Source organism: Mobula birostris, chromosome 10 (assembly GCF_030028105.1).
Source record: "Mobula birostris isolate sMobBir1 chromosome 10, sMobBir1.hap1, whole genome shotgun sequence".
In the NCBI taxonomy this organism is placed as follows: Eukaryota; Metazoa; Chordata; class Chondrichthyes; order Myliobatiformes; family Myliobatidae; genus Mobula; species Mobula birostris.
This window is the reverse complement of record NC_092379.1, coordinates 148,019,673-148,043,261: the sequence shown is the minus strand read 5'-3', so window position 1 is coordinate 148,043,261 and position 23,589 is coordinate 148,019,673. Positions and strand designations below refer to the sequence as shown.

General features: G+C 46.5%; 1 protein-coding gene across 1 annotated transcript in view; it reads left to right on the top strand.

Annotated features, from left to right (window-relative positions):
* The window catches only part of pabir2 (PABIR family member 2), a 148,877-nt gene that overhangs the window by 108,530 nt on the left and 16,758 nt on the right, over positions 1-23,589 (top strand). Inside the window, exon 8 of the mRNA XM_072271101.1 lies at positions 13,388-13,452. Within this exon, the coding sequence (XP_072127202.1) occupies positions 13,388-13,452 (65 nt within the window). The remainder of the gene's footprint in view (positions 1-13,387; positions 13,453-23,589) is intronic.

Sequence of the window (23,589 nt, the reverse complement as noted above, 5' to 3'; positions counted from 1 at the left end):
TACGATGTATATTGATGATTTGGATTATGGATTAAATGGTTTTAAGTTTGCGGATGACACCAAGATAGGTGGAGGAGCAGGAAATGTTGAAGAAACGGAAAGGTTGCAGAGAGACTTAGTCAGTTTAGGAGAGTGGGCAAAGAAATGGCAGATGAGATACAACGTTGACAAATGTACAGTTGTACATTTTGGAAGAAGAAATAATCGGGCAGATTATTATTTAGATGGGGAGAAAATTCAAAAATCGGAAGTGCAAAGGGACTTGGGGTCCTCGTGCGGGATACCCTAAAGGTTAACCACCAAGTTGGTTTGACGGTAAGGAAAGCGAATGCTATGTTGGCATTCATTTCAAGAGGAATAGTGTATAAGAGTAAGGAGGTGTTGATGAGGCTGTATGGGGCATTAGTGAGACCTCATTTGGAATACTGTGTGCAGTTTTGGGCCCCCTATCTTAGAAAGGATATACTGATGTTGGAGAGAGTTCAGAGAAGATTTACGAGGGTGATTCCTGGAATGCAGGGGCTAACATATGAGGAGCATCTGTCGGCTCTTGGATTGTATTCATTAGAGTATAGAAGAATGAGAGGGGATCTCATAGAAACATTTCGAATGTTGAAAGGGTTGGACAGAGTAGATGTGGAAAGGTTGTTTCCCTTGGTGGGTGAGTCCAGGACAAGAGACCATAGTCTTAGAATTAGAGGGTACCCAGTTAAAACAGAGATGAGGAGAAATTTTTTTAGCCAGAGGGTCGTGGATTTGTGGAATTCATTGCCACATATGGCTGTGGAGGCCCGATCATTGAGGGTGTTTAAGGAGGAGATTGACAGGTATCTAATTAGTCAGGGTATCAAGGGATATGGGGAAAAAGTCAGAAATTGGAACTAGATGGGTGAATAGTTTAGCTCATGGGGGAGCTGCAGAGCAGACTCGATGGGCTGAATGGCCTACTTCTGCTCCTTTGTCTTTGTCTTGTGAATAATCACTAGATTCTGGAATGATTCCGGAAGACTGGGAATTGCAAATATCACTCCACTCTTCAAGCAGGGAGGGAAGTAGAGAAAGAAAATTATATAGGGCAGTTAGTCTGACCTCAGTGGTCGGGAAGATATTGGAGTCAATTATTAAGGATGAGGTCTCAGGGTACTTGGAGGCATATTATGAAGTAGGCTGTAGTCAACATGATTTCCTCAAGGGAAGATCCTGCCTGACAAATCTGTTGGAATTCTTTGAAGAAATAACAAGCAGGATAGAAAAAGGAAAATTGGTTGATGTTATGTACTTGGATTTTCCGAAGGCCTTTGACAGGGCTTCAAGCTCATGGTATAACAGTAAAGATTTTGGCATGGACAAGGCATTGGCTGATTGGGGGGAGGCAAAGAGTGGGAATTAAGGAACCCTTTTCTGGTTGGCTGCCAGTGACTGGTGACATTTCACAGGGGTCTGTCTTGGGACCGCTGTGTCAATATGTCAATGATGTGGATGATGGAATTGATGGCTTTGTTGCGAAGTTTGTGGTTGATAAGATAGTTTTTAGGAAATAGGCTACAGAAGGACTTAGATTAAGAGCATGGGCAAAGAAGTGGCAGATGGAATGCAGTGTTGGGAAGTATATGGTTAAGCACTATGGCAGAAGGAACAAAAGGTAGATTATTTTCCAAATGGAGAGAAAATACAAAAATCTGAGGCACAAAGGAATTTAGGCATCCTTGTGCATGATTTCCTAAAGGTTAATAGAACATAAGACAGGGGAGCAGAATTAGGCCATTTGGCCCATCGAGTTTGCTCCACCATTCAGTCATGGCTGATCCTTTTTTCCCCGCTTCTGAGCCCACACCCCGGCCGTTTGCCTGTAACCTTTGATACCTATCAATTTCTGTCTTAAATACACCCAATGACCTGGCCTCTACAACTGTGGTAACAAATTCCAAACATTCACCACCCTCTGGCTGAAGAAATTTCTCCATGTCTCTGTTTCAAATGGATGGCCCTCTATCCCGAGGCTGTGCCCTCTTGTACTAGACTCACCCACAGTGGGAAAACATCCTTTCCACATCTACACTTTCTAGGCCTCTCAACATTTTAAAGGTTTCAATGAGATCCCTCCTCTTCCTTCTAAATTCCAGTGAGTAGAGTCCCAAAGCTAACATGCATTCGTTTCATTCCCAGAATCATACTTGTGAACCTCCTCTCCAGTGCCAGCCCAAAACTGTTCATAATACTCAAGGTGAGGCCTCACCAGTGCCTTATAAAGCCTCAGCATCACATCCCTGCTCTTGTATCCAAGTCCTCTTGAAATGAATGTTAACATTGCATTTCCCGCCTTCCCCACCAACTCAGCCTGCAAGTTAACCTTTAGGATGTTCTGCACAAAGGACTCCCAAGTTCTCTTGCATCTCTGTTTTTGGATTTTCTGCCCGTTTGGAAAATAGTCTGCATGTTTATATTCACTATCAAAGTACATGACCATGTATTTTTCAACATTGTATTTCATTTGCCACTTTCTTGCCCATTCTCCTAATCTGTCTAAGTCCTTCTGCATCTTACATCCTTCTGCATTCAGATTATTATCTGAATGGTGGCCGATTAGGAAAAGGGGAGGTGCAACGAGACCTGGGTGTCATTGTACACCAGTCATTGAAAGTGGGCATGCAGGTACAGCAGGCAGTGAAAAAGGCGAATGGTATGCTGGCATTCATAGCAAGAGGATTCGAGTACAGGAGCAAGGAGGTTCTACTGCAGTTGTACAAGGCGTTGGTGAGACCACAGCTGGAGTATTGTGTGCAGTTTTGGTCCCCTAATCTGAGGAAAGACATCCTTGGCATAGAGGGAGTACAAAGAAGGTTCACCAGATTGATTCCTGAGATGGCAGGACTTTCATATGATGAAAGACTGGATCAACTAGGCTTATACTCACTGGAATTTAGAAGATTGAGGGGGGATCTTATTGAAACGTATAAAATCCTAAAGGGATTGGACAGGCTAGATGCAGGAAGATTGTTCCCGATCTTGGGGAAGTCCAGAACGAGGGGTCACAGTTTGACGATAAAGGGGAAGCCTTTTAGGACCGAGATTAGGAAAAACTTCTTCACACAGAGAGTGGTGAATCTGTGGAATTCTCTGCCACAGGAAACAGTTGAGGCCAGTTCATTGGCTATATTTAAGAGGGAATTAGATATGTCCCTTTTGACTAAAGGGATCAGGGGGTATGGAGAGAAGGCAGGTATAGGGTTCTGAGTTGGATGATCAGCCATGATCATACTGAATGGTGGTACAGGCTCAAAGGGCCGAATGGCCTACTCCTGCACCTATTTTCTATGTTTCTATGTTTCTTACCTGTTGCCACAACACTACCTGCCCCTCCACCAATCTTAGTATCCTCTGCAAACTTGGCAACAGCAGCATCTATTTTAATCATCTGAATCATTGATATACAGCATAAAAAGAAGTGGTCCCAGCAGTACCCCGTCAATCAGAAAAGGATCCTTTTATTCCCTTTCACTGCCTCCTACCCATCAACCAGCGCTCTAACCATGTTAGTAACTTTCCTGTGATAGCATGGGCTCTTAACTTGGCAAGCAGCTTCATGTGTGGCACCTTATCAGAGGCCTTTTGAGAGTCCAAATCTACAACATCCACTGGATACCCTTTATCTATCCTATGTGTAATCTCCTCAAAGAAACATAGAAAACCTGAGGGAGATGGGGACCCCTTCCCCCACTGCCACTCTGCAACCCCATCTCCCTCAGATCCCATTGTCAGCTCCTGGGTCCTCAGAGACTCCATCTCCCTCTCACCCCCAGCCTCCCCTCTCTCCCCCCTCTGATCTCAACGCTCAAGATTCCAACCTTGAACTCCAGACCGGTTCTTTACGTGCTGCTATTGTGACTCCCGTCTCCCCTTCCCCCACCACCACTTTGCAACCCCATTTCCCTCATATTCCATCAGCTACTCCTGGGCCCTCGGAGGCTCCCTCTTCCTCTCACCCCAACCTTCCCCTCTCCACTGACACCACCAGCCTCCCTCCCCCTCCCTGCCTCTACTGTCTGAGGCAGAGCGCTCTGTCCTCAGTAAGGGCCTCACTTTTGTCCCCCTTTGCCCACACCTCAGGGAGTTCCGCGTTCACCATGACGCGGAACTCTTCTTCCACTGGCTCCGTTTCCAGGCCTACTTCTTCGGCAAGGACTCTCCCACCCCCATTGATGACCTCTTCTCCCGTCTTCAATCCTCCTCCTCTTCATGGACACCCCGCTCTGGTCTGCCTGCTCTGGATCTCTTTATTGCTTTCTTGCTAACTGCCGATGGGACATCGATCATCTCGACTTCACCACACCTTGTTCCCATTCCAACCTCACTCCTTCCTTCAGAGGAGGAAGTCTGAGAATCAGAGCGGGAGTTTGGAGGAAGCCATTTTTGAATTTTTCGTTTTTTTTTCCATGGGCGTTCAGAGAGGCGGGACTGCGCTGGCGTGTGACGTCGGGCAGTGAAGCGTGGAAGATTTAAAAGGAACACAACCTCATACAGCGGGCAGCATAGTGAGCCGGGAGCAGAGTGAAGGCTTAAGGGCTTCGGCTCAACGAGCTTAGGCGGAAACGGGCGATGCGAGGAAGGTTTGGTATTCATTTTTTGTTGTTATTTGAGGAGAGGGGCAGTATGAGTGTGAGGGCAGTTTGTTGTTCTCGGTGCCGGATGTGGGAGGCCCTGGAGTTTCCAAACCTCCTGGACGTCCACATCTGCGCCAGGTGCGTCGAGATGCAGCTCCTAAGGGACCGCGTTATGGAACTGGAACTGGAGCTGCAGCTCGATGACCTTCGTCTGGTCAGGGAGAGTGAGGAGTTGATAGAGAGGAGTTACAGGCAGGTGGTCACACCGGGGCCACGGGAGGCAGACAAGTGGGTCACGGTTAGGAGGGGGAAGGAGAAGAGTCAGGTAATAGAGAGTACCCCGGTGGCTGTGCCCCTTAACAATAGGTACTCCTGTTTGAGTACTGTTGGGGGGGACAGCTTACCTGGGGGAAGCGACAGTGGCCGTTCCTCCAGCACAGAGTCCGGCCCTGTAGCTCAGAAGGGTAGGGAAAGGAAGAGGAGGGCAGTTGTAATAGGGGACTCGGTAGTAAGGGGGTCAGATAGGCGATTCTGTGGACGCAGTCCAGAGACCCGGATGGTAGTTTGCCTCCCTGGTGCCAGGGTCTCGGATATTTCTGATCACGTCCAAGATATCCTGAAGTGGGAGGGAGAGGAGGCAGAGGTCGTGGTACATATAGGTACCAATGACATAGGTAGGAAAAGGGAAGAGGTCCTGAAAGGAGAATATAGGGAGTTAGGCAGGGAGTTGAGAAAAAGGACCGCAAAAGTAGTAATCTCGGGATTACTGCCTGTGCCAAGCGACAGCGAGAGCAGGAATGCAATGAGGTGGAGGATAAATGCGTGGCTGAGGGATTGGAGCAGGGGGCAGGGATTCGAGTTTTTGGATCATTGGGACGTCTTTTGGCACAGGTGTGACCTGTACAAAAAGGACGGGTTGGTTACACTTGAATCCTAGGGGGACCAATATCCTGGCGGGGAGATTTGCAAGGGCTACTGAGGTGACTTTAAACTAGAATGGTTGGGGGGTGGGAATCAAATTAAAGAGACTAGGAGAGAGGAGGTTAGTTCACAACAGGGGGATGGGAACAAGTGCAGAGAGACAGAAGGGTGTAAACTGAGGGTAGAAGCAAAAAGTAGCAAGGTGAAAAGTAAAAGTGGCAGGCCGGCAAATCCAGGGCAAAATCAAAAAGGGCCACTTTTCAACATAATTGTATAAGGGCTAAGAGTGTTGTAAAAGCGAGCCTGAAGGCTCTGTGTGTCAATGCAAGGAGCATTCGTAACAAGGTGGATGAATTAAAAGTGCAGATTGTTATTAATGAATATGATATAGTTGGGATCACAGAGACATGGCTCCAGGGTGACCAAGGATGGGAGCTCAACATTCAGGGATATTCAATATTCAGGAGGGATAGACATGAAAGAAAAGGAGGCGGGATAGCATTGCTGGTTAGAGAGGAGATTAACGCAATAGAAAGGAAGGACATTAGCTGGGAGGATGTGGAATCGATATGGGTATAACTGCATAACACTAAGGGGCAGAAAACGCTGGTGGGAGTTGCGTACAGGCCACCTAACAGTAATAGTGAGGTTGGGGATGGTATTAAACAAGAAATTAGAAATGCGTGCAATAAAGGAACAGCAGTTATAATGGGTGACTTCAATCTGCATACAGATTGGGTGAACCAAATTGGTAAGGGCGCTGAGGAAGAGGATTTCTTGGAATGTATGCAGAATGGTTTTTTGAAGCAACATATCATAAGACCATAAGACAAAGGAGCAGAAGTAGGCCATTCGGCCCGTCGAGTCTGCTCCGCCATTTTATCATGAGCTGATCCATTTTATCCTATTTAGTCCCACTGCCCTGCCTTCTCACCATAACCTTTGATGCCCTGGCTACTCAGATACCTATCAATCTCTGCCTTAAATACACCCAATGACTTGGCCTCCACTGCTGCCTGTGGCAACAAATTCCATAGATTCACCACCCTCTGACTAAAAAAATTTTTTCGCATTTCTGTTCTGAAAGGGCGCCCTTCAATCCTGAACTCATGCCCTCTCGTACTAGACTCCCCCATCATGGGAAACAACTTTGCCACATCCACTCTGTCCATGCCTTTTAACCTTCGAAATGTTTCTATGAGGTCTCCCCTCATTCTTCTAAACTCCAAGGAATACAGTCCAAGAGTGGACAAACGTTCCTCATATGTTAACCCTCTCATTCCCGGAATCATTCTAGTGAATCTTCTCTGTATCCTCTCCAACGTCAGCACATCCTTACTTAAATAAGGAGACCAAAACTGCCCACAGTACTCCAAGTGAGGTCTCACCAGCGCTTTATAGAGCCTCAACATCACATCCCTGCTCCTATACTCTATTCCTCTAGAAATGAATGCCAACATTGCATTCGCCTTCTTCACTACTGACTCAACCTGGAGGTTAACTTTAAGGGAATCCTGTACGAGGACTCCCAAGTCCCGTTGCATCTCAGAACTTTGAATTCTTTCCCCATTTAAATAATAGTCTGCCCGTTTATTTTTTCTGCCAAAGTGCATAACCATATACTTTCCAACATTGTACTTCATTTGCCACTTCTCTGCCCATTCTTCCAATCTACCCAAGTCTCTCTGCAGACTCTCCATTTCCTCAGCACTACCGGCCCCTCCACCTATCTTCGTATCGTCAGCAAACTTAGCCACAAAGCCATCTATTCCATAATCTATCTATTCCATATGGAAGAACCGACTAGAGAGCAGGCTATTCTAGACTAGGTATTGAGCAATGAGGAAGGGTTAATTAGCAATCTTGTCGTGAGAGGCCCCTTGGGTAAGAGTGACCATAATAGGGTGGAATTCTTCATTAAGATGGAGAGTGATATAGTTAATTCAGAAACAAAGGTTCTGAACTTAAAGAAGGGTAACTTTGAAGGTATGAGACGTGAATTAGCTAAGATAGACTGGCAAATGACACTTAAAGGGTTGACGGTGGATATGCAATGGCAAACATTTAAAGATCACGTGGATGAACTACAACAATTGTTCATCCCAGTTTGGCAAAATAATAAATTAGGGAAGGTAGTGCACCCGTGGCTGACAAGGGAAATTGGGGATAGTATCAATTCCAAAGAAGAAGCATGCAAATTAACCAGAAAAAGTGGCTCACCTGAGGACTGGGAGAAATTCAGAGTCCAGCAGAGGAGGACAAAGGGCTTAATTAGGAAAGGGAAAAAAGATTATGAGAGAAAACTGGCAGGGAACATAAAAACTGACTGTAAAAGCTTTTATAGATATGTGAAAAGAAGAAGATTGGTTAAGACAAATGTAGGTCCCCTACAGACAGAAACAGGTGAATTGATTATGGGGAGCAAGGACATGGCAGACCAATTGAATAACTACTTTGGTTCTGTCTTCACTAAGGAGGACATAAATGATCTTAACGAACATAAACGAATGGCCTACTCCTGCACCTATTTTCTATGTTTCTTCGGAACGCTCTGCTCTCCACTCCCTCCGCACTAATCCTAACCTTACTATAAAACCCGCCGATAAGGGAGTTGCTGTTGTAGTCTGGCGCACTGACCTCTACCTTGCCGAGGCACAGCGACAACTCACGGATACCTCCTCTTACCCCTCAATCGTGACCCCACTAAGGAGCACCAGGCCATTGTCTCCCACACCATCACCGACTTTATCCACTCAGGGGATCTCCCATCCACTGCTATCAACCTTATTGTTCCCACACCTCACATTTCCCGTTTCTACCTCCTACCCAAGATCCACAAACCTGCCTGTTCAGGTAGACCCATTGTCTCAGCTTGCTCCTGCCCCACTGAACTCATTTCTGCATACCTCGACATTGTTTTATCACCCCTTGTTGAATCCCTTCCTGCCTATGTTTGTGACACTTCTCACGCTCTGAAACTTTTCGGTGCTTTTAAGTTCCCTGGCCCTCACCGCTTTATTTTCACCATGGATGTCCAGTCCCTATATATATCAGGAAGGTCTCAAAGCTCTCCGCTTCTTTTTGGATTCCAGACCTAACCAGTTCCCCTCTACCACCACTCTGCTCCGTCTAGTGGAATTAGTCCTTACTCTTAATAATTTCTCCTTTGGCTCCTCCCACTTCCTCCAAACTAAAGGTGTAGCTATGGGCACCCGTATGGGTCCTAGCTATGCCTGCCTTTTTGTTGGCTTTGTGGAACAATCTATGTTCCGTGCCTATTCTGGTATCTGTCCCCTTCCTTTCCTTCGCTACATCGATGACTGCATTGGCGCTGCTTCCTGCATGCATGCTGATCTCGTTGATTTCATTAACTTTGCCTCCAACTTTCACCCTGCCCTCAAGTTTACCTGGTCCATTTCCGACACCTCCCTCCCCTTTCTAGATCTTTCTGTCTCTTTCTCTGGAGACAGCTTATCCACTGATGTCTACTATAAGCCTACTGACTCTCACAGCTATCTGGACTATTCCTCTTCTCACTCTGTCTCTTGCAAAAATGCCATCCCCTTCTCGCAATTCCTCCGTCTCCGCCGCATCTGCTCTCAGGATGAGACTTTTCATTCCAGGACAAAGGAGATGTCCATTTTTAAAGAAAGGAGCTTTCCTTCCTCCACCATCAACTCTGCTCTCAAACGCATCTCCCCCATTTCACACACATCTGCTCTCCCTCCATCCTCCCGCCACCCCACTAGGAATAGGGTTCCCCTTGTCCTCACCTACCACCCCACCAGCCTCCGGGTCCAACATATAATTCTCCGTAACTTCCACCACCTCCAACGGGATCCCACCACTAAGCACGTCTTTCCCTCCCTCCCCTTCTGCTTTCCGCAGGGATCACTCCCTATGTGACTCCCTTGTCCATTCGTCCCCCCCCATCCCTCCCCACCGATCTCCCTCCTGGCACTTAACCTTGTAAGCGGAACAAGTGCTACACATGCCCTTACACTTCCTCCCTCACTACCATTCAGGGCCCCAGACAGTCCTTCCAAGTGAGGCGACACTTCACCTGTGAGTCAGCTGGGGTGATATACTGCTTTTGGTGCTCCCGATGTGGCCTTCTATATATTGGCGAGACCCGACGCAGACTGGGAGACCATTTCGCTGAACACCTACGCTCTGTCCACCAGAGAAAGCAAGATCTCCCAGTGGCCACACATTTTAATTCCACGTCCCAATCCCATTCTGATATGTCTATCCACGTCCTTCTCTACTGTAAAGATGAAGCCACACTCAGGTTGGAGGAACAACACCTTATATTCCGTCTGGGTAGCCTCCAACCTGATGGCATGAACATTGACTTCTCAAACTTCCGCTAATGCCCCACCTCCCCCTCGTACCCCATCCGTTATTTATTTTTATACACATTCTTTTTCTCTCTCTCCTTTTTCTCCCTCTGTCGCTCTCACTAAACCCCTTGCCCATCCTCTGGTTTTTTTCCTCCCATCCCCCTTTTCTTTCTCCCTAGGCCTCCTGTCCCATGATCCTCTCATATCCCTTTTGCCAATCAACTATCCAGCTCTTCGCTCCATCCCTCCCCCTCCTGTCTTCTCCTATCATTTTGGATCTCCCCCTCCCCCTCCCACTTTCAAATCTCTCACTAGCTCTTCCTTCAGTTAGTCCTGACGAAGGGTCTCAGCCCGAAACGTCGACTGCACCTCTTCCTAGAGATGCTGCCTGACCTGCTGCGCTCACCAGCAACTTTTATGTGTGTTGCTTGAATTTCCAGCATCTGCAGGTTTCCTCGTGTTTGCGGCTCTATATTCCCACTAATTTTTGCTTTGTTGTATGCCCTCTCTTTTGCTTTTATATTAGCTTTGCCTTCCCTTGTCAGCTACGGTTGCACTATTTTGCCATTTGAGTATTTTTTCTATTTTGGAATACATCTATCCAGTCCCTTCCTCATTTTTCCCAGAAACGCACACCATTGCTACTCTGCAGTCATCCCTGTTAGCATCTCCCTCCAAATTACTTTGGCCAACTCTCTCATACCACAGAAATTTCCATTACTCCACTGAAATACTGCTACATCAGACTTTACTTTCTCCCCATCAACTTTCAAGTTGAACGCAATCATATTGTGATCACTGGTTCCTAAGGGTTCTTTTACTTTAAGCTTCCAGTTCATTACATGACAACCAATCCAGTATAGCTGATCCCCTTGTAGGGTCAATGACAAACTGCTCTAAAAAGCCATCTCGTAGGCATTTAACAAACTCACTGTCCTGAGATCCATTACCAACCTGATTTTCCCAATTGGACCTGCATGTTCAAGTCTCCCATGACTATCATAACATTGCCCTTTTGACACGCTTTTTCTATTTCCTGTTGTAATCTGTGGTCCAACTCCCAGCCACTGTTGGGAGGCCTGTATATAACTGCCATCAGGGTCCTTTTACCCTTGCAGTTTCCTAACTCAACCCACAAGGATTCAACATCTTCGGATCCCATGTCACACCTTTCTATTGATTTGATACCATTCTTTACCAGTAGAGCCACACCATCCCTTCTGCCGACCCTCCAATCCCTCTGATGTAATGTATAACCTTGGACATTCAGCTCCCAACTACAACCATCCTTCAGCCACGATTCAGTGATGGCCACAACATCATACCTGACAATCTGTATCGGTGCAACAAGATCATCCACCCTATTTCTTATACTCCGTGCACTGAGATATAACACCCCGAGTACTCTATTTGCTACCCTTTTTGATTCTGCATCCCTAATACACTGATACTTACCCTGCTGGCTGCTATTTTGTTCTACCATCTGACTGCCTTCCTGAAAGTCTGACTGCATGCTATCTTTGCTTTTTTTAACCATCCCTCCTACTCAGAGTCCCTTCACTCTGGTTTCCACCCCCTGTCGAATTATTTAAACCTACCCCAACAGCTCTAGCAAACCTGCCTGCGAGAATATTGGTCCCCCTTGGGTTCAGGTGCAACCTGTCACTTATGTACAGGTCATACCTCCTCCAGAAGAGATCCCAACGATCCAAGAACCTGAAGCCCTGCCCCCTGTACCAGCTTCTCAGCCACGCATTTATCTGCCAGATCATCCTGTTTCTACCCTCACTGGTGCAAGGCACAGGTAGCAATCCAAAAAGGAGGTCCTGCTCCTCAGCTTTCTGCCTCGGTCTCTAAATACTCTCTTTTGGACTTCCTTTATTTTCCCTGCTATGTCATTGGTACCACTCTGCACCAAGACATCCATCTGCTCTCCCTCCCCCTCCAGAATGTTTTGGACATGATCCGAGATGTACCTGAGCCTGACAACTGGGTAGGAAACATACCATCTTGGTGCCCCGTTTGCGTCCACAGGATTTGCAGGTTGAGTCTGGGTGAGGAAGGCAAATGCATTGTTAGCATACATTTCAAGAGAACTGAAGTATAAATATAAAGCGGTAATGTTGAGGCTTTATAAAGCACTGGTGAGGCCTCATTTGGAGTATTATGAGCAGTTTTGGGCCCCTTATCTTAGAATGGATGTGCTGAAACTGGAGAGGGTTCAAAGATGGTTCACAAAAATGATTCCAGGATTAAATGGCTTGTCATATGAAGGGTGTTTGATGGCTCTGGGCCTGTGTTCTCTGGAGTCAGAAGAATGAAGGGTGACTTCATTGAACCCTTTTGAATGGTGAAAGGCCTTAATAGAATGGATGTGGAGAGAATATTTCCTATGGTGGGAGAGTCCAAGACCGGAGGACACAGCCTTAGAGTAGAGAGGCGTCTTTTTGGAACGAAGATGAGGAATTTCTTTAATCACAGAGTGGTGAATCTGTGGAATTCTTTGCCACAGGAAGCTGTGGAGGCCAAGTCTTTATGTATATTTAAGGCAGAGGTTGATAGTTTCTTGAATGGTCAGGGCATAAAGTGATAATGAGGAGAAGGCAGGAGATTGGGGCTGAGAGGAAAATTGGATCAGCCATGATGAAATGGCAGAGCGGACTCAATGGGCCAGATGGCCTAAGTCTGCACCTATATCTTAGTCTTGTGGTATTCCACGTGGGCCAAAGGTCAAGTGTATTCCACATGTGCCTAAATGTCAGGTGTATTCTATGCAGACTGGACAGAATTTCTGTTCCACATGAGTGCAGGTCGATGGGACTAGGCAGAGTAATATTTCAGCATGGATTAGATGGGCTGAAGGGCCTGATTCTGTAGTATTCTATGAACTATACCTGTTAATGTGGCTTTCCATTATGAAGCATAAAAGAATTGAGTTTAATCCTCAAAAGTGCCATTGATGTTGCTACAAGTCTCCGTGTCAGTGAATCTCAATTGGTCCACCCCTCTGTTCTGATAAGGGCATTGAACTTGTCCCTTGTGATGTTCATGATAGCGTAGGTCCCAACACAGGCCTCAACCCCAATCTTGACAACATGGGTGCTCACACGTTTTCAACCCAATCTGAACAGCATGGGTGCTGATGTTACCAAGAACGCAATGATGCTTTGAGAACCCTTCCAAATCAGTACAAGTGTTAAAACTGAAGTGAAATGTACCCTTTGTACTGTGTGTGGAAAAGTACGATTTCTCTTAATATAAATGTATTTATCAGCATTGTTTAAGTCAAGATTCTGTGAAATGGTTTTATATTCGTGTTGAATACCTGACTGCTTTGTGTGACCCTGAGGAGCTCCCGTGCAGAGGAGCCATCTGCTTTCAGAGAGATTCACTGCCCATCAAAACCTCTTTGGGTTTCTGGGGAGCACCTGGATTCTTTATCTTGTCATTTATTAATGATAGAATTGTGAAATGACGGAAAACTTGTTGGTTTTAATTTGTTGATCTCCGTTGTACACTTAGAAGGAGAAGTCAGAGCCCCATCAACTGCATCAGGCCCAGTGTGCTGGGGCCTTTGAAACGAAAAGGTAAATAGTTTTCTTATTTCAAATATGAAGGCAGTTTAAACACAGCAAGTTCTTGTAGCCTATGTGGGTGGATGGGTTACTTACAGAGCAACGTCGCCCTCTCTACCTTCCTGCCTGTCCTTTGGGTACGATGTGTGTCCTTGGACGTTAAACTCCCAGCTATAATCTTTCAGCTATGATTCAGTGATGCCCACAACATCATACGTGCCATTCTGTAACTGTGCTACAAGTTAGTACATAAGACATAGAAGCAGAATGAGGCCATTCAGCCCATCGAGTCAGCTGACCCCAGATCCCACTCAACCCCATATTCTTGTCTTCTCGCCATATCCTTTAATGTCCTGAACAATAGGAAATGATCAACTTCTGCCTTCAACATACACACAGACTTGGTCTCCACCATAATTTCTGGCAGAGCATTCCACAGACATACCACTCTCTGGCTAAAAAAAAAAATTCCTTCTTGCCTCTATTCTAAAGGGTTGCCTGCAATTTTAAGGCTGTGCCCTCTAGTTCTGGGTACCCCCACCACAGGAAATATCCACATCCACCCTACCTACTCCTTTCAACATTCGGTCGGTTTCAGTGAGATCTTCATGCATTCTTCTAAATTCCAGTGAGTACAGGCCCAAAGGTCCTCGTATGTTAACCCCTTCATTCCTGAAATCATCCTCATGAACCTCCTCTGGACTCTCTCCAACGACAATACATCCTTTCTGAGATATGGGGCCCAAAACTGTTGACAATACTACAAGTATTGAGTCGACCTGTGAGTCGGCTGGGGTGATATACTGCGTCCGGTGCTCCTGATGTGGCCTTTTATATATTGGCGAGACCCGACGCAGACTGGGAGACCGCTTTGCTGAACATCTACGCTCTGTCTGCCAGAGAAAGCAGGATCTCCCAGTGGCCACACATTTTAATTCCACATCCCATTCCCATTCTGACATGTCTATCCACGGCCTCCTCTACTGTAAAGATGAAGCCACACTCAGGCTGGAGGAACAACACCTTATATTCCGTCTGGGTAGCCTCCAACCTGATGGCATGAACATCGACTCCTCTAACTTCCGCTAATGCCCCACCTCCCCCTCGTACCCCATCTGTTACTTATTTTTTATACACACATTCTTTCTCTCACTCTCCTTTTTCTCCCTCTGTCCCTCTGAATATACCCCTTGCCCATCCTCTGGGTCCCCCCACCCCCCCGTCTTTCTTCCCGGACCTCCTGTCCCATGATCCTCTCTTATCCCTTTTGCCTATCACCTGTCCAGCTCTTGGCTCCATCCTTCCCCCTCCTGTCTTCTCCTATCATTTTGGATCTCCCCCTCCCCCTCCAACTTTCAAATCCCTTACTCACTCTTCCTTCAGTTAGTCCTGACGAAGGGTCTCGGCCTGAAACATCGACTGCACCTCTTCCGAGAGATGCTGCCTGGCCTGCTGCGTTCACCAGCAACTTTTATGTGTGTTGCTTGAATTTCCAGCATCTGCAGAATTCCTGTTGTTTACAATACTATAAGTGTTGCCTGACTAGTGTCTTACAAAGGCTCAGGATCATTTCCTTCCTTTTATATTCTATTACCCTTGAAATAAATGCCAACATTGCATTTGTCTTCTTTACCACAGACTCAGTCTGTAAGTTAACCATCTGGGAATCTTGTACGAGAACTCCCAAGTCCCTCTGCACCTCTGATGTTTGAACCTTCTCCCCATTTAGATAATAGTCTGCACGATTGTCCCTTTACCAAAATGCATTATCATACATTTCCCAACATTGTATTACATCTGCCACTTTTTTGTGTATTCTTCCAACTTTCGGTTGTAATCTGTTAGGGGGCATGTATATAACTGTCAATAGACAGTAGGTGCAGGAGTAGGCCGTTCGGCCCTTCGAGCCAGCACCGCCATACACTGTGATCATGGCTGATCATCCACAATCAGTAGCCCCTTCCTGCCTTCTCCCCATATCCCTTAACTCCACTATCTTTAAGAGCTGTATTTAACTCTTTCTTGAAAGCATCCAGAGAATTGGCCTCCACTGCCTTCTGAGGCAGAGCATTCCACAGATATCAGGATCCTTTTACCCTTGCTGTTTCTTAACTCACTTCACAAGGATTCAACATCTTCCGATTCTATGTCTCATCTTTCAACTGATTTGATGCCATTCTTTACCAGCTCAGATATGCCAGCCTCTCTGCCTACCTTCCTATCCCTCCAATACAATGTGTAACCTTGGACATTCAGTTCCCAACTACAACCATCCTTCAGCCACAATTCAGAGATGGCCACAACATCATACCTGGCAATCTGCTATAGTGCAACAAGATCATCCACCTTATTTCTTGTACTCCGTGCATTGAGATATAACACTTTGAGTACTGCATTTGCTACCCTTTTTGATTCTGCATCCCTCATGCATCGATTCTCACCCTGTTGGCCGCAATTTTGTCCTATCATCTGCTGGCTCTTCCTAACAGTCTGACTGTATACTATCTTTACTTTTTACCACCCGTTCTATCCTCAGTCCCTTCACTCTAGTTCCCACCCCCTGCCAAATTAGTTTAAACCCTCCCCAACAGCTCTAAAAAAAAAACCTGCCCACGAGAATATTTGTTCCCCTCAGGTTCAGGTGCAACCTGTCAGATTTGCATAAGTCATACCTCCCTCAGAAGAGATCCCAATGATCCAAGAACCTGAAGCCCTGCCCCCTGCACCAGCTTCTCAGCCACGCATTTATCTGCCAAATCATCCGGTTTCTACCCTCACTGGCGCATGGCACAGGAAGCAATCCAGAAATTACTACCCTGGAGGTCCTGCTTCTCAGCTTTCTACCCAGCTCTGTCAATTCAATTTTCAGGACCTCTTTGCATTTTCTATGTCATTGGTACCAATATGTACTAAGACATCTGGTTGCTCCCCTTCCACTTCCAAAATGTTGTGGATGCAATCTGAGATGTCCTTGATCCTGGCACCTGGGAGACAACATACCATCGGGGTGTCCTGTTCACGTCTACAGAATCTCCTGTCTGTTCTCCTCACTATTGAGTCTCCTATCACTACCGCTCCCTTCTTCTCTCACTTTCCCTTCTGCACCACATACCCATGCTCAGAGCCTGTAACCCGGTCGCCATGACATTCTCCTGGGAGGTCATCCCCCACAACAATATGCAAAATGGTATACCTATTATTGAGAGGAATGTCAACAGGGGTGCTCTGGTCTAACTGCCCATTCACATTTCCATTTCTTCTGACAGTCATCTAGCTACTCACCTTCTGCAACTTTGGGGTGACTACTTCTCTGCAACTCTGATCAATTATCTCCTCACTCTCCTGCGCAAGCCGAAGGTCATCCAGCTGCTGCTCCAGATCCCTAACACGGTCTTCAAGGAGATGCAGCCGGATGCACTTCATGCAGATATAGTTCCCTGGGAGACTCTGGGTCTCCCAGTTCTCCAACATCCAGCACGAAGAGCACACAACAACCATTTACTACATTAGGTACAGTAAGAGAAAAATAAGGAACCTTAACCCTTCCTGTGTCCTGCACCTTGCATGTAACTATCTCTCAATATGTCCTCTATTATTCCTCCAGCTCCATCTCCTTAACACAAATCATTAGAAGCTGCAGCTGGTTGCACTTTTTGCAAGTGTAGTTGTTGGGGCCACTGGAGATCTCCCTGCCTTTCCATATCCCACAACAGGAGCATTCCTCTATCCTAGCATCTCTACTGTCCTAACTGAGCAAATGTAAAGAAGGACAGGGGAGCCTGTACCTACAGCTTTTTGTTTTTGCCTTCTCTGACTGAAGGCTCTCCCATCCACTCCAACAATGGCTCCCCCCCTACCCCTGCCTTTTTAAAATTGTTTTCTTGCTAATCAATTCCAAGCAGCAGTTGGCCGCTGCGCAGCTCCAAAAACCTGTCATGAGTCACTGATTTTAACAGTCAATCAGCTAACCTGAACGAATTACGACCTCTCAAGCCTCTGGTCTCTCTGAATGGTTGCTGGTCAAAGCTCCAAAAATGTTGGGTTCAGGTTAGATTCTCAGAGATATTGACACCTAAGAACTTATTAATACTTACTCTTTCCACTTCTGTTCCCTGTACGCAGACTGGTGTATGTTTCCTCATCCTTAACTTTTTTGAAGTCCACAATCAGTTCTTTGGTCTTACTGACGTTGAGTCCAAGGTTGTTGCTGCGACAGCACTCAACTAGCTGATATATCTCGCTCCTGTACGCTCTTTCATCACCATCTGAAATTCTGCCAGCAATTGTATTGTCAGCAAATTTATAGATGGCATTTGAGCTGTGCCTAGCCACGCAGTTATGGATGTAGAGAGAGTAGAACTTGGGTCGGGTCTCGCCAATATATAAAAGGCCACATCGGGAGCACCGGACGCAGTATATCACCCCAGCCGACTCACAGGTGAAGTGTTGCCTCACCTAGAAGGACTGTTTGGGGCCCTGAATGGTGGTAAGGGAGGAAGTGTAAGGGCATGTGTAGCACTTGTTCCGCTTACACGGATAAGTGCCAGGAGGGAGATCGGTGGGGAGGGATGGGGGGGACGAATGGACAAGGAAGTTGCGTAGGGAGCGATCCCTGCGGAATGCAGAGGGTGGAGGGAGGGAAAGATGTGCTTAGTGGTGGGATCCCGTTGGAGGTGGCGGAAGTTACGGAGAATAATATGTTGCACCCGGAGGCTGGTGGGATGGTAGGTGAGGACCAGGGGAACCCTATTCCTAGTGGGGTGGCGGGAGGATGGAGTGAGAGCAGATGTACGTGAAATGGGGGAGATGCGTTTAAGAGCAGAGTTGATAGTGGAGGAAGGGAAGCCCCTTTCTTTAAAAAAGGAAGACATCTCCCTCGTCCTAGAATGAAAAGCCTCATCCTGAGAGCAGATGCGCGGAGACAGAGGAATTGGGAGAAAGGGATGGCGTTTTTGCAAGAGACAGAGTGAGAAGAGGAATAGTCCAGATAGCTGTGAGAGTCAGTAGACTTATAGTAGACATCAGTGGATAAGCTGTCTCCAGAGACAGAGACAGAAAGATCTAGAAAGGGGAGGGAGGTGTCGGAAATGGACCAGGTAAACTTGAGGGCAGGGTGAAAGTTGGAGGCAAAGTTAATAAAGTCAACAAGCTCTGCATGCGTGCAGGAAGCAGCGCCAATGCAGTCGTCGATGTAGCGAAGGAAAAGTGGGGGACAGATACCAGAATAGGCACGGAACATAGATTGTTCCACAAAGCCAACAAAAAACCAGGCATAGCTAAGACCCATACGGGTGCCCATAGCTACACCTTTAGTTTGGAGGAAGTGGGAGGAGCCAAAGGAGAAATTATTAAGAGTAAGGACTAATTCCGCTAGACGGAGCAGAGTGGTGGTAGAGGGGAACTGATTAGGTCTGGAATCCAAAAAGAAGCGGAGAGCTTTGAGACCTTCCTGATGGGGGATGGAAGTATATAGGGACTGGACATCCATGGTGAAAATAAAGCGGTGGGGGCCAGGGAACTTAAAATCATCGAAAAGTTTAAGAGCGTGAGAAGTGTCACGAACATAGGTAGGAAGGGATTGAACAAAGGGGGATAAAACCGTGTCGAGGTATGCAGAAACGAGTTCGGTGGGGCAGGAGCAAGCTGAGACAATAGGTCGGCCAGGACAGGCAGGTTTGTGGATCTTGGGTAGGAGGTAGAAACAGGAAGTGCAAGGTGTGGGAACTATAAGGTTGGTAGCGGTGGATGGGAGATCCCCTGAGCAGGTAAAGTTGGTGATGGTGTGGGAGACAATGGCCTGGTGCTCCTTAGTGGGGTCACAATCGAGGGGTAAATAAGAAGAGGTATCTGCGAGTTGTCGCTGTGCCTCGACAAGGTAGAGGTCAGTACGCCAGACTACAACAGTACCCCCCTTATCGGAGGGTTTAATAATAAGGTTAGGATTAGTGTTGCTTGAAATTATAGACCAGTTAGCCTAACCTCAGTGGTTAGGAGAGTGTTGGGGTCTATTATTAATGATGAGGTTTCAGGGTACTTGGAGACTAATGGTAAAATAAGCCATGGTTTCTGTAAAGGGAAATCTTGCCTGACAAACCTGTTAAAGTTCTTCGAGGAAGTAATAAGCAGGGTGGACAAAGGAGAGGCAGTGGATGTTATTTACTTACATTTTCGGAAGACATTTGATAAGGTGCCACGCGTGAGTCCACTTAACAAGATAAAACCATATGGCGTGGATACTGGCATAGATAGAAGAATAGCTGACAGGCAGGAGGCAGCGAGTGGGAATAAAGGGAGCCTTTCCTGGTTGTCTGCCAGTGACTAGTGGTGTTCCTCAGGGGACTGCTACTTTTCATATTGTTTATCAGTGTCTTGGATAATGGAATTGATGACTTTGTGACAAAGTTTGCGGATGATACAAAGGTAAGTGGAGGGTAGACAAGTTGGCAGAATGGGCATAAAAATGGCAGATGGAATACAGTGTTGGGAAATGTATGATGCATTTTGGTAAAAGAAACAATAGTGCAGACTATTATCTAAATGGGGAGAAGGTTTAAATATCAGAGGTACAGGGGACTAGGAGTCCTTGTGCAAGACTCACAGAAGGTTAATTTACAGGTTGAGCCTGTTGTAAAGAAGGCGAATGTAATGAGACATACAGGGGGATCTGGATTCTCTTGGAGGATTTTATCTTACACAAATGTAATCCCCAGGTTCGGTGGGCTGGCGTAAATCTAGGGGAAGACAGTTGCCACCCCCGCCAAACTGATGAAACTTTGTTTGTGTGGATGCTGCATGATGTGTTCCCTGTTATAACTCAGTACTATGAAAGATCAGATGGTACACCATATGCAATTAAACAATTGAGCTTTATAATTCTTAATTTGACTATAGGGTTTGTACAGAAAACAAAAAGTAAAAGGGTCCATTTTAATGAAATAGTCTATTGTGCACTTTGGAGCTGACGGCTTTCTGTCCATTAGTTCCCCATCGATTTTCTCCGCGCATCAGTGACCACCGAACCCTTGCTTCAAGTCCACTGCGTCCTGCGGTATACCAGCTCACTCCTCTCGCGTCTTCGCTCGTCGTCTCTCGCCGACAAAAGACCGCAAATACCTCCTCTCAGACGCACAAGAAAGAAACAATGCGCCTCTAATTGGATGGTGCATATTCCAAAGCCCTCGCAATCTCTAGTCATAACCCAAACACTGCTGCTGTAGAAAAACCATTATATTAGCAGTAAGGCCTCACAGAGAAGCCATCATGTTAACCGTGAAACCTCACAGAGTTTTACACAAAGTATTTGTTTAATTATTCTGCCATTTGCTTATTCATTACCTTCAAGTTTCTGCCTGTAAAGGACAAATATCCTCAGTAATCCTTACAGTCTTTACAGTGTCCTTGTGTCTTGCTAATTTATTCTCACATTGCTTTCTTCATTCATTGCTTGGACAACCTTCACTAAGTTCTGAGCCTGGATGGGATGAGTTTAATTTCCTCAGATTGGAAGTGGCCAAGATGTGAATCTGTGAGCACAAATGTGTCAGTTATCAGAGGCCGTAAGGTGAAGTCGAGGAGTAAGAAATATCAATAAGATAGGAATTTTTTTTTAAATGAGAGGTGGGTTTGGATCATGATGCTTGAGGGGGTGATGACAGCATTTAAGCACCAAGTTGTCAAAGTGGGCTAATCCAAGTGCTAGGAAATGGGTTAAGTAGAACTTTGAGTGCAGAACTCTGACATTCCCCCACATACCTTTCATATCGAATCAAATTTCAGTATCATTCAGACTCTACATGGATACAGTTAAACAAGATAGTGTTCCTTTGGGGCCAAGGTACATAACAGCCAGTCAAAATAGCGAGAGAGAAAAAAAACACACACGTCATTATGTAAGAAAACGTGTATACTCCTAGTCCCTGAGCGCCATGCAAATTGATCGTACAGCTCCTGTCATTGTGCCAGTCATACACTGGCGGGTAGCAGTGACGGGAGAAGCCAGCTCCCAACTGAGCGCGGATTCCACGCTACACCACCTCCAGTGACATCTCACCTAGACTGCAGCAGCAGGCAAGCCCACTGGAGGCCCCGTCTTCGCTACAGCCAAAGCCACACTGCTGCCTCGTCACCTGTCTCACTGCCAAACAAGGGAAGCAGGCCTGCAGCATCTCACATTATCAATGTCCAACAGGGTCTTGCGATCACAAGAGAAACGTCCAAGACTGTCATTTACAGTTACACTGCATGTTCCTTCAGTCCACCAACTCGGATGTCTTCGAGTAGCAGGCAGCAGGATGGTGTACACCCAGGCTGGCTCCTCTGATCCTTCCCTCAGTCGACTACCAGCTTCTCCTTCTCTGAACTAAGTCTTGCTTCTCCTTCTCTGACTTGTCTGGTAACTCTGAACAGGGAACAGATCACTGATGCTGTAGATCTGCTGTACCTGTTGTTCTTGGAGTACAGTATAGTCTTACAATCATAAAAAACACATTTTAAAAAGAAAAATGCACCTTTGGTTGGCCCCCGAGAGGCCGCTGTGTTTGAACATGCCGCCAACTTACCAGAAGCTACTCCAATCACCTTAAAATTATGCCCCCTTATATTAGCCATTTCTGCCGTAGGGAAAAAGTTTCTGGCTGGCCACTATATGAAAACCTCTTATCTTGTACACCTCTATCAAGTCACCTGTCATCTTCCTTCGCTCCAAAAAGCTGTGGTTCACTCAAACTTTCCTCATCAACTCCTGGTAAATCCCCTCTGCACCTTCTCTACAGTTTGTGCTTAATCATCAATATGATAAGATGGGCCAAGGGGCCTGTTTTATCTTCTGAATGATTCTTCTTCCAGCTTGCAATTTTCTGGCTCTGTTATAAACTCTTCTCATGGATTTATACAATGTTACAACTCAAGGATCTCCGGGCCACGCAGCGGTACCTCTCGCGGATCTCTGGGCCGTGCGGTGGTACAGTATAACAACGAGCCTGTTGGGCCCCCTTGTTCATGCCAAATGTTATCCCTCCCTGCTGTTCCCATTCAAGAACTGGTCCAAATGCCTTTTAAGTGTGGTAATTGTCTCTGTCTCTTCCACCTCCTCTGGCAGTTCCTTCCAAATACCCACCATCTTCTGTGCAGAAAATTTCCCCCTCATGTTTCCATTATACCTGTGGCCCCTCCCTTGTCCTGGGGAAGGGACTCCAATCACCCCTCTATCAGTAACCCAGCCCAGGCGAGTCTTGGAATGTCTTCTGCACGTTCTCTGTCACTACCATATTCATCCTGCAGTGTGGTGAACACATCGCTAAGTACAGTCGGATCATTGTGTACAGCTACAAACTGACATTTCAACTCCTATACTTAGTCAAACACACCAGATACCTGCTTTCCAATCCTGCCCACCCACGTCTCCGTGGGGCAATGCCTCGGCACCCGGGTTTCAGGCACTGAGCATGGGTCTGTGGTGCAGAAGGGAAGGAGAGAGAAGGGAGCGGCAGTGATAGGGGACTCAGGAGTGAGGGGAACAAACAGGTGATTTTGTGGATGTGAACGGGACACCCGGATGGTAAGGTGCCTCCTAGGTGCCAGAGTCAGGGACGTCTCAGATCATGTCCACAATGTTTTGGAGAGGGAGGGAGAGCAACCAGATGTCTTGGTATATATCGGTAACAATGACATAGGAGGAAAAGCAAAGAGGTCCTGAAAAGAGATTTTAGAGAGCTAGGTAGAAAGCTGAGAAGCAGGACTTCCCAGGTAGAAATTTCTGGATTGCTACCTGTGCCACGGACCAGTGAGGGTAGAAACAGGATGATTTGGCAGATAAATGTGTGGCTGAGAAGCTGGTGCAGGGGGCAAGGCTTCAGGTTCTTGGATCATTGGGATCTCTTCCGGGGCAGGTGTGACCTGTTCAAAAGTGACGGGTTGCACCGGAACCCAAGGGGGACCAATATTCTCATGGGCAGGTTTGTTAGAGTTGATGGGGAGAGTTTAAACTAATTGGGCAGTGGAGTGGGAACCGGAGTGAAGGGACACATGATGGGTTGGATGGTAAAAAAGTAAAGATAGCGTGCAGTCAGGCTGTGAGGAAGGGCAGGCAGGTGATGGGACAGGGTGAGTATCTGTACATTAGGGATGCAAAATCAGAAAGGGTAGCAAATA